General features: G+C 34.6%; 1 protein-coding gene across 1 annotated transcript in view; it reads right to left on the reverse strand.

Moving 5' to 3' along the window:
- Positions 1–219: 219 nt before the first annotated feature.
- Positions 220–13,678, reverse strand: part of ELOVL6 (ELOVL fatty acid elongase 6) — a 71,156-nt gene continuing 57,697 nt past the window's right edge. Inside the window, exons 3-4 of the mRNA XM_026698214.2 lie at positions 10,914–11,065; positions 220–7,533 (exon numbers count right to left, since the gene is read on the reverse strand). Of these exons, the coding sequence (XP_026553999.1) occupies positions 7,109–7,533; positions 10,914–11,065 (577 nt within the window). The 3' untranslated portion in view covers positions 220–7,108. The remainder of the gene's footprint in view (positions 7,534–10,913; positions 11,066–13,678) is intronic.

Here is a 13,678-nt window from a genome sequence, read left to right on the forward strand (position 1 = left end):
CTGATTTAATTGGCTTAGTGTTAAACCATGGTAATTCTCAGGATACAGTTTTATAAGGATTCTTGGGATGCTGATTAGAAATGGTTACATCAGGCTTTTTGGAGACAATACATTTTTCTTTCTCTCAGAATGTTTTACATGTTTTACAACTAGATATATACTGATATATTTTTAAAGACGAAACAAGGTATACTCTCCATAATAAGACAGACAAATGTGTTATTTTAAACCAAAAAAATCACATTTTATTTAGAATATTGATATACCAAAATAAAATTAAAATTAAAAACTCTCCCTTTATGGAATGAAACATCCATATTTGTAAATGGCAAAATAAAGCTATTCCTAATCATTATACTTTACAGACAACTTTAATCTGAACATACATCTGATTCAAGCTTTAAGACACTGAAGAGCAAAATAGCTCTGGAGAATGAAGACAGGTGAGAAACCTGTAATCCCGTGCTGGGAACCAGTAGGGCACTAGAAGAATGATATGGTGTAAAATGGTCTCATTATGGCTAGACAGTGAGACTCTAGAAGAAACAAAATACTTGGCAAGTTACTTAAACTGCTGTTGACACATAGAGAGGAGTAATTTTCTTGGAAAATGATGTGAGGGCTCACCCAAGCTTGGGTGTTGGCATGCATTTTGCTGGTATCCTATTAAGCAGATGAGATGATCAAACCACACCGCTTTCTTGAGCAAGGTCCCTGAAGCTATGGAAGGGATTGGCATCAGGGGAGAGATGATGGCATCTCCCATTGCCCAAGAAAAAGGTTTTAGCTGCTTTGGTTCAAAATAAAGAGGGTTTATGGTGTAATATCAGCAGTGGATGGAAAGGACTGCTGAGAATCCTTGTCCCTTTTAACCACGCTGATATAACTGATATTATGTAACTCAGTTGCAGTTTCTGTAAAAATACAAAGTACTATACTTTTCACAAGGCAGTTCACTTCAGTTCATCTGTAGAATAAAGCATTGAAAAAGTGGAATGGGCAGTTTATAAAACCCATTCTTGGTTTGCACAACATGCTGAGCCCCAATATCCTTTGTTGGGTTATGGCTCATTATATAGCCATTGTGGATGGTGGCTTTGCATGTTATGTGATCCCAGTCAATTGTGGTTTATTTTAAAAAAGCAAAACCCTATGGTTAAGCAAATCATAGTGTGATTCTTATCCCAACCCCTATAATGAATTCAATTATGAAATTTCAATATGAAGAACCTCCCCCCACAGCTAGGGGAGGGGGAAAGGTTCTAGGCATTAGAGCAGAGGTGTCAAGCTTGCGTCGTCACATGAACTTATTGGTACTTTCCCCCCCTTCGCTAAATTGGGCAGGGCCAGTATGTGACGCATCTGGCCCGCGAGTTTGACACCCCTGCAATAGTGACTCCTGCTTGCTTATGGATGACTTATGGCTCTATGAAAAAATAGACCCCATCTCTGCCTACTATATTTTTTATTTCCGAGGGGTACTAGTTAGAACTATGATCCTCACCAGCATTTAATGATATTCTCAATCATGACCTATCTACATATATAAAAATAGAAAATAGAGTGCCTATACTCATTGTGCAAGAAACTATTTAAAAGGTGGATAGTAAAAATTCAGAGTATAGATTCATTTTTCATTTTTTACTAACACACTCTTTTTACAGGCTTACTCAAAACTAGCAATGATTATTTCAGGGCCATTTTAACCAAACTGACACATGTTGCTATTTTTTTTTCTTCAGAAGGGAAATCGTTTTCATAGAAACTATCATGTTGAAAACTGGAATGGATGTTTTTCAAAATCTTTTCACAGGGAGTAAAATGACAGCAGAAAGATATTTGATTGCATTAAATTAGTAATAAATTTCCAAATGAATGCTTTCAGTAGGATTTAATCATGAGATCTTGAATTACGGAGACAAAGGGTAGAAAAATAACTTGTTCCTCAATGTCAAGGAATTATGAATGATAACAATTTCTTACAATTGTATTTCTCTGCAAAGGAGGGCGGGGGGAGTAGCATTCTTTGGCATCCTTATGATGAATCTATACATGTCAAAACTCCCAGCAAATATAACATTTGGGAATTTCACCTGGTGAATATCTAAATATCAGATGAAATGTCCTTTCATGGTATGCTTCCAGGATTTTAAGTGTCATGTGTTATAGAAAATTATTAAATTAATTAATTCAATTTATTATGGGAAGTTGAGTTTTTAGGGTCAAGTCCATGCTTTTCTCATAGATGGTTATATTCACAATTCTCTGAAAGATGCTGGCCCTAAGCACAAAGAAAAGTTCCTGGACAGTTTATGATGAGGGAGAGAAAGAAAGGATCAAGATTTCCAATTGCTGGTAAACACAGAGCAAGAAAAATGCTAATTGTGGCTTTCCCTCTCTATTTGGCTCAAGGTAACCCTCACCACTGATATGGATTCATTAAGATGCATACCTTAATGTTGTTTCAAAATACTGGCATCATATGCACTGTGTTACATACCATTTAGAAATCTATTTCATCACTTATTTTTTAGCTACTTCTTCTATTTCTGAGTAGATGCAAATAAACTAAGCTTTCACTAAAAAAAAAAAAGGAGTAAAATTACTTTCTAAGATGGGTAAGTGGCTGGTATGCAAACTGACCATCCATGAGAAATAATTGAGACAAATTTTGGCACAACTGATGTATGAGTCAAAATGCTAAAGTGTGGACATGGTTGGGTCTACCCCAACTTATTGGGGAATAACCCCCTGCCCCGCTCCGTCCCACCCCCTTGAACTAAGATGATCCTGGTTTTGAATCAACATGATATGAGTGCATGGTTAGCCTTGCAAACTATTCACTCCTCCATTCTTCAGAAATACAAAATCTTAAGACATATTTCTGCATGGAAGATTCTTCAAGGCAATGCAGAGCACTCATGTTCATGCAGTCACTGATCCACCTTTAGGTGTCTCCTTTTTAACTGCACTACTATATCTATATTTGTGAGTCTCCTATTTCTATATCAGCTCAGCCAAGATAGACACATCTACTGACATTAGCATGCTTAAGCATGACTCAGGTCTTTCTAGATCTAGGCTGTATAAGGCGAGTGCTTAGCCTGAGACTGAATGAATGAATTCACTTGCCCAACAAGAAAAGTTTACCATGACAATGAAAAACTTGCCTCAATATAATCTATGGTCTAAAATGGGATCATCAGCACTGGATTGGGTGTATTCCAGATGAGCTAGTTGGCACACGTTTGGGTGATTTGTAGAATCTGTAGCTTCTTTAGGTCTAAAGAATAGATCATGCAAGTATATTTAACTTATTCACTATATTTTGGTGACCTAAATGGTTAAAGCAAGAGATTCTGTGGATTACAAAATAACTCAGCAAACATTATAATCTGTTTGTGGAACTTCAGGAATCAAGGTTTCCAATTAGCTTTCCAATAAGGAAAAATATTTTGCAGATTTTGCAATAATTTAACCCAGTTACTAAATAGTAACTTAGCTGAATTTATTCTTATAAGAATATCAAAGGTGATAAAATGTTAGGCCATTATGCATTGCAGTATATTTGGAAACATATGCAAAATGTTCATTTATAAATACTGTAAAAACAAAAAAAGGGTACCAGCTAGCTATTGCCCACGCATTTTCAGAGCCAGTTATTTGAATGGGAGAGTTGGGATATATTTTTTTTTAGTTCTGGACAGAATATGACTATTCTGGATAAAAGATGCCTGTTCTTCTGTTTCATTTTGTAACAATTTTCATCATAACATAATAATAATAATAATAATGTTATAACAGTGCAATATTATTTTTTCTCATTTTTCTTTCTAATAATAAACGAACTCCCCCTTTCAAAAGTAAACAACTACTGCTTTAATGGAAGAGGAATAAGGCTGGAATGCTCTGTTTCGAGTTCTGTGACATTGTGCATTTGAACAACTATCTCAGAACTGCCCCGTCAAAGCATTCCCACAAGTCATATGAAGAAAGAATCTAAATGGTTGCTTATCACTATTATTAACACTAGAATAAATCAGGAAAAAAAAACACTTTTAAATCAACGATCTTCACTGATATAGTCCATTCCTTTGGTTACAGGGAGCAAAAAGAATAAAATTCTTAGCATCCCTTGTGGAATACCAACTTTAAAAAAAGTAAATTTTCCATGAATGAGTAGGAGATCAGCTTATAATGAAAACAATTGAGATGCACATGGTAAGGGCACAGCTGCAAATTACCTACTACTACTGCCCACAACTTTTCCACACTTTAGTTTTGCTTCAAATATTTGTTGTGAGAGCAGAAAGCAAAGGAAGGCTTTTCTGTGGAATATAGTTCTTACCCTCCTAACCCCAAATAGCATTGTCTACATTTTAATCTAATGCCCATGTACCCTATAAGTCCTATAATTTACTATTATATCTTTATGTTCTACTTAATATATTTTGTTATTCTTGTAGTATATAACAATGTTGGAACATCAATAACTTAAATGACACAGTTACAAACTTTTTTTTTAGGTTTTCACAGTTATGATTAAGCCTTAGAGAGCTTCTCAATCCCAGAGCCCTCTCCCCGCAAATACAGTTCACATACAGTCATATAGAATGTAGCAGTTTTCCTGGACATCATGAAACATTGAAAGCCCTTTATGTCTAACAGGGTTATTACATTGAGTCTGAATAACAGACAGCACAGCTGAAGCTAAATCAAGGTAAAATTACTATGTATTACTATGAAGTCTGAGGTTAAAGTAAGAAAGTTGACATCATTTTCCATTAAAAAAAAGGTGATTCTGCCTGGCCCCATTCATTTTTTTTGGTGGGGGGGGGACAAGTCATGTAAGGATTATATATGTAGTTACATGTATGTTTGATTCCATACGTAGAACAGCAGCTTTCCATTGTTTCTCTAGTTCTTCTAATTGTTAAACATAGAAATGAGAAAACACTATGCTAATACACTTGTAACATTAAATTTACATACTTGTTTCTTTGAAGTATTAGGAATGTTATATATTTTATTTGGCTTTGTAAGGTCTGAAATCTTACAGATAATACAATCTACTTTTTCTTTGTAGAAAATATGGCTCTTTTCAGCTATTTCTCTGAGGTTCAGAGTGGCATATTTTTATCTGCAGCTGACTGAAGAACCAGATATCTTTTTAAGCAATCAAGGATGCTACAGTATAGTATTCCTATGGATTTTTTTTAAAGTGAGCGTGAAGTTTTTCTATACATTAATTTGTTGCAGCGCAACCACTCCATTCAGGATTTGCCCTCTTCAAAGCTTGCAGTATGATTGCATGGTCTGCCTTCTAGAGTAGTATCTCTAAGTGACCACCAGAGGGCACTTTAAACATCTTTGCATTGCTTGTGAAGCAAATACAGAAGCACAGTGTTAGCTAAAGTCATATACAGTCTGTAAAATACTATTTAAAGTTGCAGATATCTATTCTTTGAAGTTCATAAAAATATAAAATATGTACCATACCACAGTATTTGTTTCCTGATCTCTCTAATACTAATATATCTCCAAAGCTAAGTTTTGTTTGTCTTTGTAGCTTTCATTCCAATTGCACTTAATGATGTATTTTTGGGCTCTATCGTCTTAGGAGAGGTTCCATTTTCTTCTACCTATGATGGTTCCACCTCAGTTTTGGAGCCTTAGACTTGTTTGGTAGGAGCAGCAATTTGCATACACCAATTAAAATTGTACCTCTATTTATGATCTATGATAAAGAAATTACAAGTTCTCTTAATAACTTGTGGTCATGAGCTGTGAGCCATCACTGGAATCAACAAGAAGAAAGAGAAGACATTGGAAGCAGGAAACTGTTTCAAAAACCAGCCTTACTGTAACATTTGCATTCCCTTATTTTGAACAATTCTAGAAACAACTTTGGATAAAGTGATTCAGGTGACATATGCCAACTAGATGAAGAGTGAACAATATCCTCTGTATCTGAAACAGTAGGACAGCATTACAGCAGAGTAGCTGAAAAGATCTCTGCAAATTGGCTTATTGTGAAGGGCCATTTTCCTATCCCTTTTTCTCTCTCCTTCTCCTGCTCTCCATTATCAATAGTTCCAGCAAATTGACTCAATATTACAACTATTCTCGGCTGTGTTTTAGACTCAAAATACACTTGAATCAATGCCTTCTACTGCATTTCTGAAGAAAGCATTCAATCTTCAGATTATTCTAATTTTAAAACCTATTTAACTGTCATACCAGATCCTCTGACAGCGTAAAACACAATATATATGAACACAGACATCCACGCTCTCTTGTGCACCTAGAGTTACCATTTTTTCATGTGGTGCTTCAGTGGAATTTAAATGGCTGCCCTGATAAGAGCTTTGATAGGTACCTTTAATTTTTATAATTTGGCTTCCTAGAGTGAGACCTTTTCAAGGAGCTTTTTCCCACTTTACAGAAATACTGGCATTGTATAGGAAGGATCCTTAACTCAATTGGAGAGCAAATACTTTGCCTGCAGAAATGTCCAAGGTTTAATCCTTGGATTCTTGGGTGTATATACATATATAAAAACACACACCAGGATCTTTACTTGTAGGGCATTTCCCAAGATTAGTGGAACTGCTGCCAGTCAGAGTAGAGAAGATGGAACTAAAAAGAAGCATACTCTGACAGTATAAGGCAGCTTATTCATAGGATACAGACTATTCGTTTCCTCTTCTTAAATTTTGTTCAAGTTTTACATATTTGAAAACAAAAGTTAGAAAGAATATAATAAATTTCATTTAAAATAAATGTTATCTATGATCGGGGAAACCATATATTTTAATATTTTATTTTGCAAAATTCTGATCTTCTTCTCTTTTATTTTCTAAATGCAAGATTGCTTCTTTTAAGAGATGCAAGAAAGAAGGTGTCTTACAGCAGCCTGCTAAGATGTAAGATCATTCCTTGAGTACTTACCATAACATGATCATAAATTTATTGGTTTGAACAAACCTATCTGTCCACAGCTGCTGAGTTTTACTTGCACCATGTATAAATGGTTTTTGTTGTGCCATTTTGTTTTGCTTTGTGTTTGGTCGATGAGCTGAGTGGTGGCTTAGCAGTATTCCTAGCGTTACTCAGCCTTCCTTGCTTTCCTTGTTTTGCCAATGTATGCCTCAAAGAAGAAATGACAAAAGAGCACAAAGTAGCTGAGGTACATGAGGGAACACCAAACAATGTTGTAAACATGTGAGTGGCATTGGCCTTGTTGCATCCAGGCGAAGACCAGGTAGTTGATTATGCAGCCAACAAACATCTGTGTAATCTGTGACAAGGTAATAAACATGGCAAATTTGCGTGATACTCTAAAGCCCGCAGCCCTCAAGGCATAATATGTGTACATGACTGCATGTACTCCATAGTTCATGGTCATAAACCAGCCACCACCGGCCACCATGTCCTTGTAAGAGTACCAAGAATAAAGTAGTACTGTAATATGGTGATACCAATGGAGGAAGATGAGCTTCTGTTTCCTAAGAATAATAAATATTGTATCTCCTGCAGGGAGAAGGAAAAAAAAAAGAATAGAATAAATATGTATATTGTACAACATGGTTTTAGAAAAAAAGAAGACACTACAAGAACCCCTTGAAATACCACGAAACATTATATAAGTTTAAACATCCATGTGTTCTTTAATCACAGAAATAAGGATTTCCTACAGAAATATTTTGAATGCAATATCATCTTAAAATTGGCTTTAGAATCTCTAATTGCGACCATTTGTATGTTTGTATAATGACATCATAATAAAAATCTCTGCCATGCCCTAATTTTAGATTCAATTGTTATTTCTTAATAAGGAAAGATGCACAAGAAATAATTAAGACAATCTCTATAAATTATTAAATATCAGATAAATATATCTTTGATAATCTATTATACTTCTAGAATAGATAATATTTATGCCTGTAATATTAGCATAATCAAAAGAACACATATAGCAATGAAGAAAATACTTATGTTCTAAATTACAATATGCTTTCTGAGATCATGTTTATGTGCTTCAACCCTGATTAACCTTGTTTCTTCTCTTCAGATCTTTAGAATGAAAAATATTTTTTATAGAAAAAAATACCCAAAACAGTAAGGGAAAAATAATTTTAGTTACAAGACATTAGTGTATATTAAGGCAGTATTAATATGAATTATAAGGAAACTTTAAATCTAAGGTGCAGTTGATTCAACTCTCTCTTTGGATTAAACACCTCATACTCCCAGCTGAATTGTGGCCAGTGCACCCTAGAAACATTAAAAATTGCTAAGATCTACACAAATCTGCTTTTCATATTGTAAATTGTAACACAGACCTGATTTTAGTGCGAAGGATATTTTAAAGGTGGTGATAGTGAAAAATATAGTTCAGTGAATTGCAATGGTTTAGTCCTGAGTGTGCAACACTGTTTCAGAGAGTATATGCTGGAATTTTTAAATCATAGCTGATGTATTATAAATAATACATACACTACCTCTGTTTTCTCCCAAAACTCAATTCTACAATCTAAGTTCAATAATTTAAAAAAAAAAAATATATCATGTTTTTCAGGCTCTCAAAATTGCAAATATATACATGTTCAACATATTCAAAAGATCCAGAGAACTGCTTTGACTTTGGCTCAAGATCTACCATAGCATTTTTAGGGAAAACCAAAAAGTTTGTTTAACTCCTAGATATGGCTTTCAGTGTTTCATTGTATTTTGGTTTGTGGCAATAAGTAAAATAAAGCTGTAAGCTAAGTAGCAAAATCTATAGATTTCTTTCCAAGGACTGAGTAGGTGTGATTTTTTTCTTCTCCTAGTAGGTGAACTGCAACTCTTACTTATTTTTTTAAATTTTCTATGCTGATTTCTTTCTTCCTTAATTCAATTGTTTCTTTTAACTTTTAAAATTGTATTTTTATTACTGTATTTTATCTGAGAGTTACCTTTCAGACACAGAAGCTATACTTATATGCAGGCAAAGTGCTTCAAAACTCAAATAAAGAATGATAGCAAAAGACAAGTTAGATGCTGTATTTTCACCAGTAATATTCCAGTCTCAAACACTATCAAGTGCAACTACTACAGAAGTTCGATAGCAAATATGGAATTTGGGATTGGGATCATTCTAATGAGTCTAAATATAAACAAAGATTTTTGGGCAGATCAAAACAGAAATTATCAAATATTTCTATAAATGGTTGATAAACAGAATTATGTAAGGGTTTGCTGTAAGGAGTGATGAATCATTCTGGCCAGCAGCTCTTTGATATGTTTTTGAAAAAAAAAGAACACTTATATCTAGTGAATGTGCTGTAAAGCAATTTTTTAAATTTTACATATCACTTTTCACCACTGTTCTGTTGTAGAATACGCAAGGATAAATTTATAAACAAAATGTCATACAGTTTATGATAAACTAACATTTGACCTGTTGGATATCTTTCATATTTCTATGTAGAAAACTGTTCTCAAATATTAATTCCAATTATTTTTTTCTATCTTGTTTTCAGTGGCTTCCGACTGCTGGAATTAAAATCATGTAACAGACAAATTTCAGGACAAAGAAACAAAAGTTGAAAGAAACTAGCACTATCATGTCGGTTTTCATTTTCAGATGAATAAAAAAGTACTATAAAGAATTATCTTTGTCATACATGAAAATGTGCATTATGTGCACTGAAAAGTGAGCAATAATATTCATGTAGCAAAATGTAAGAGTGACTTAACTATAATAATAGGGGGGAAAAAACTGAAAATGCATTGCAAAAAAAAGGTTAAAACAATCCCAGTCTTTATTCTTATGCTCTGTTAAACAGACAGGACTTTGTTATTCTACCAAAGACAGGAACAAGGAACAATACAGATTTCAGGATGAGGAATATTCTAAAGACACAGGGTCTACTTCTGCCTGTCCCTTAGAGAAATGGAATAGACCTTCTCTGGGACATGCGAGGGCTGAAATTTCAAGGATATGTTTTACATCCATTTTTTTCAGCGCTGCCACAATTTTGAATGGTCACTGAACAAATAGACATAAACCAAGGACTACCTGTACTATGCTTGCAATGAACTTAGTTATAGGATTGGGGAAGTGCTTGGATATGTCCTCAAAGTGATTCACAACCAGATTTTCTGGAAACAGGGCTTAATTGTCCATACTGTATTGGTATCTTCCAGACATATGGTTATATTCATCCCACAGAACCTTCCAACTTCATAAATGATTGCTTTCATTTAACTTGTCATAATCTTCATATCTACAATAATCACAATTCATCCTGAAGCACAATTGCCAGATATTTTTTATTATGCTTTCAGTCAGATTATGCCTCTAAAAGAATTTAAGAGAAAGACTTCTCAAAAGAGCTTAAGAGTTTTTTAAACCCCACCATGTTGAATAATATCAAAGCATCTTAATGCACATCACATTATCAAAACAGAGGGGTTTTTTTTTTGTTTCTTCTAGTCTATAAAATTTTAACCAATTAACGAATTGACCCTTCCACCTGGCTCTTTACACAGCACTAAGACAGTATGAATTTGTTAATCATTCTCTGGCTTAGTGCAGAATTTATTGTATGGAGGAAATGCTACTTTCTAGTGCAAAGGTAGAGATGGAGAGTGAAATAAAGAACAGAATTCAGAAATTTTATAATTCAAATCAAAACTGCATGGATTAAGAATTTCCTCAAGTTTTTTGATATGCTATTCATTTTACAATTTGACTCAGGAGAGAAAGTGATGTGTAAGTTTGAAAGAAAGTTACAAATATGAAAGTCATAGGATGCAGAGCAATATTTTAAAGCCATTTAAAATACCATGTAAATTAATTCGCAGTTTTTTTGTTTTCATTATGTCCCATAAAGTTTTTATTTTTATTTTAAAAAGCCACTCACCTAATTCTGGTGCTTTACTTAGCACAAATGCATATGCCCAGAATTTGCTGACTGGTCCATTGTAAAAACTCTGGTCGCAAACTGATTGCTTCAGTCCTTTGGCCATCAATATATACACCATATAAGCACCCGTTCGAACAGCACCAAATATACTTTGTGACCGTAAAGAGAAAAACAAACAATAATCATTAACTGTAAGAAGCAATGGAGGCAAATTTACAGACACTATTAACGTGCAGAGTTGGTCATGTTTTTTCTTTTAAAAAATTTCACTATATGAAAGAATGAGGAACAAACAGAACACTTAAACATTACCTATATAAAAGTAACACTAACTGAATCACTAATTGAGGAAACAAGCAAGAACAGAGAACACCCACCTTATGAACTGTTATGATTTTTTCCTTGTGGTGTTATATACAAAGTTAGTTCTATGTTACTTCTATGAGAGAAACAATTTCCAAATTTTTCTGTTGCTAGATATTTTGGATTAACAAATATAACCTTCCCTGAGTCTACTACTCTATATCCAGGCTAATTTAGATGACTTCTAGTTGGCAGCAAACTGATACTGAAAACCTGTAGTAGCTGTCCTGATTTTGCAGTCCAGATATGGTACTCTATCTGAGTCTCCAAGGAGAATAACGAATTAAGGAAAATCCCCAACCAAAACTTGGGGGAAGTAGGACCCAAAGTTGTTGAGGAAACTTAGACCTAAATATATATACCCATAAATCATCAACCATAGTTTTTTTTTTATTTGGTCAGGATTCGGTTTTAGTGTAGTGAAGTCAAGTGCAAAGAATCAGGACCAGCAGTAAGGTTGTAGCCAGGGGTAGGATTCTACCGGTTCTGACTGGTTCTATAGAACCCCTTGTTAACTTTCTAAGGGGTTCGAAGAACTGTAGTTAGAAATTTCTTCTAACTTTGCTCCTTTTGTTTTTTTTCACCCTTATTCCATTCTTGGCAGTATGCCTAGACTTGCTGTCTCTGAAGGAGGTTTTGTTTTCCTTCCCCTTTCTTAAAGGGGAAGGGTTGTTTAAAGCTTTTTACACTGTTGTTGGGAGGAAATACTCCCCTGGAAATACTTCTTCTTGGCTAGTTAGAAAGATTGACATTCAAACGTGAGTTTACTTAACCTTTCTGAGTTTTGGTCTAAAACTGGTTTTTGTTGAAGTTTAATGTTGTGCTTGGTGATGTTTAATCCTGTCTTTATTGATGGCTAGTATCTGGCACTGTCCTTTTGGGGTGTGCTTCCAAGAGGCAGGATTCAAACTTGGCACTGATTTTTTTACTGCCTTTCTGGGGGGCATGTGACCTTTCCTTAAATCTGGATGATTTCCTTAGGATATCTTGTGAGATGGGTGAGACCAGCTGGTATCTTTAAGTGGTGCAAATGGATCTAAGGATTGCTTTTCCTGGGTGTTCTCTTTCTGGAGAGCTTAAATGACCTCTCTGCTAAAGGGTTTCACGTTATGAGCAAGAGTTGGCTTCTGATAGTTAGCACTGCATTTTAACTATTTTAATTCCTCAAGGTGCTCTGGCACCTTGCCTGATTTGTACCTCCAGCTTGCAGGTATTTCTAATCTAATGATTGGTATTTAGGGCAGCTTTTTGCAAGCAAAGAAGCTTTTTGTATTTTTGTACAGGTAATCCTTGACTTAAAACAGTTAATTTTGTGACCATTCAGAGTTACCATGGCTTTGAAAAAAAGTGACTTATGACTGGTTTTCACAATTACGACCATTGCAGCATCCCCACTGTCATGAAAGGCCAGGCAAGGAGAAGCGCCATTTGACATGAGTGTCGTCGAGTTGGCCACACCCACTCAGTCACATGACCACCAAGCCACACCCACCAACTAAGCCATGCCCACAGAACCAGTTGTTAAAATATCTGAATCCCACCCCTGGTTGCAGCATTGAAGATTTATTCAAGTCTAAGAATCTGGTCAACTAAAGTTCAACACTAAATTGGTGCCAGATAAGGGTCAAAGCAATTCAGGAGTGGTTGGACTTGGAGTGCTAGTGAGAATGCAACAACTCTAAGCTGATGATACACTTAACTCCCCTGCCATAGACCTGGCTGCTCTTTTCCCACAAGTAAGGCCTCACCAACTTGTTATTATATTTATATAAGAATCAATACCCTGATTAAACAACCTTAGAAAAAAGAGAGAATTCTTATCAATGGCAGATTAACAATATTCCAAGCAATTTTACTGTATACATTGAGTTGTGAAAGAGCAAATGAAATGCAGCACATATACCATTTCTGTACAATTTCAATGCAATTTCTGTAATGAATCCAGAATTATAAATGAAACTATGTCTCTTAATCTTATTATTGCAATGATAAAAAAGAATCAATAACTTTACACTCCCCTTTTTTCTTTTTTTAATAAGAACTATCCATCATCCAGGGCTATTAGTCTGAGCCCTGCAGCAAGATTTGAAAAACCCAGACAATTAGTTTCATCCAAGATTGCAGGGCATGGTTAAGTAACTTGCATTTAATTTACATTTTGGTAATCATTAATTAAATTTCAAAATTTCATAGCATATACGTGGCCTGTATGAATTCTTTGGAGACTACATAGCATTTATGTAAGCATATTTTAAATAAGTCAATCATTCAAATATATATTGCTCATGGACCTACATAGAAATTATAATGTAACAATTACACTAAAATAGAAATAAAAGTCACATTGGTAGAATAAAATCAGGTAAAGATAAAACCATTAATGTAAAATTAGTGTATAA

This window comes from Pseudonaja textilis, chromosome 6 (assembly GCF_049901715.1).
Source record: "Pseudonaja textilis isolate UNSWEBS1 chromosome 6, rPseTex1.2, whole genome shotgun sequence".
In the NCBI taxonomy this organism is placed as follows: domain Eukaryota; kingdom Metazoa; phylum Chordata; class Lepidosauria; order Squamata; family Elapidae; genus Pseudonaja; species Pseudonaja textilis.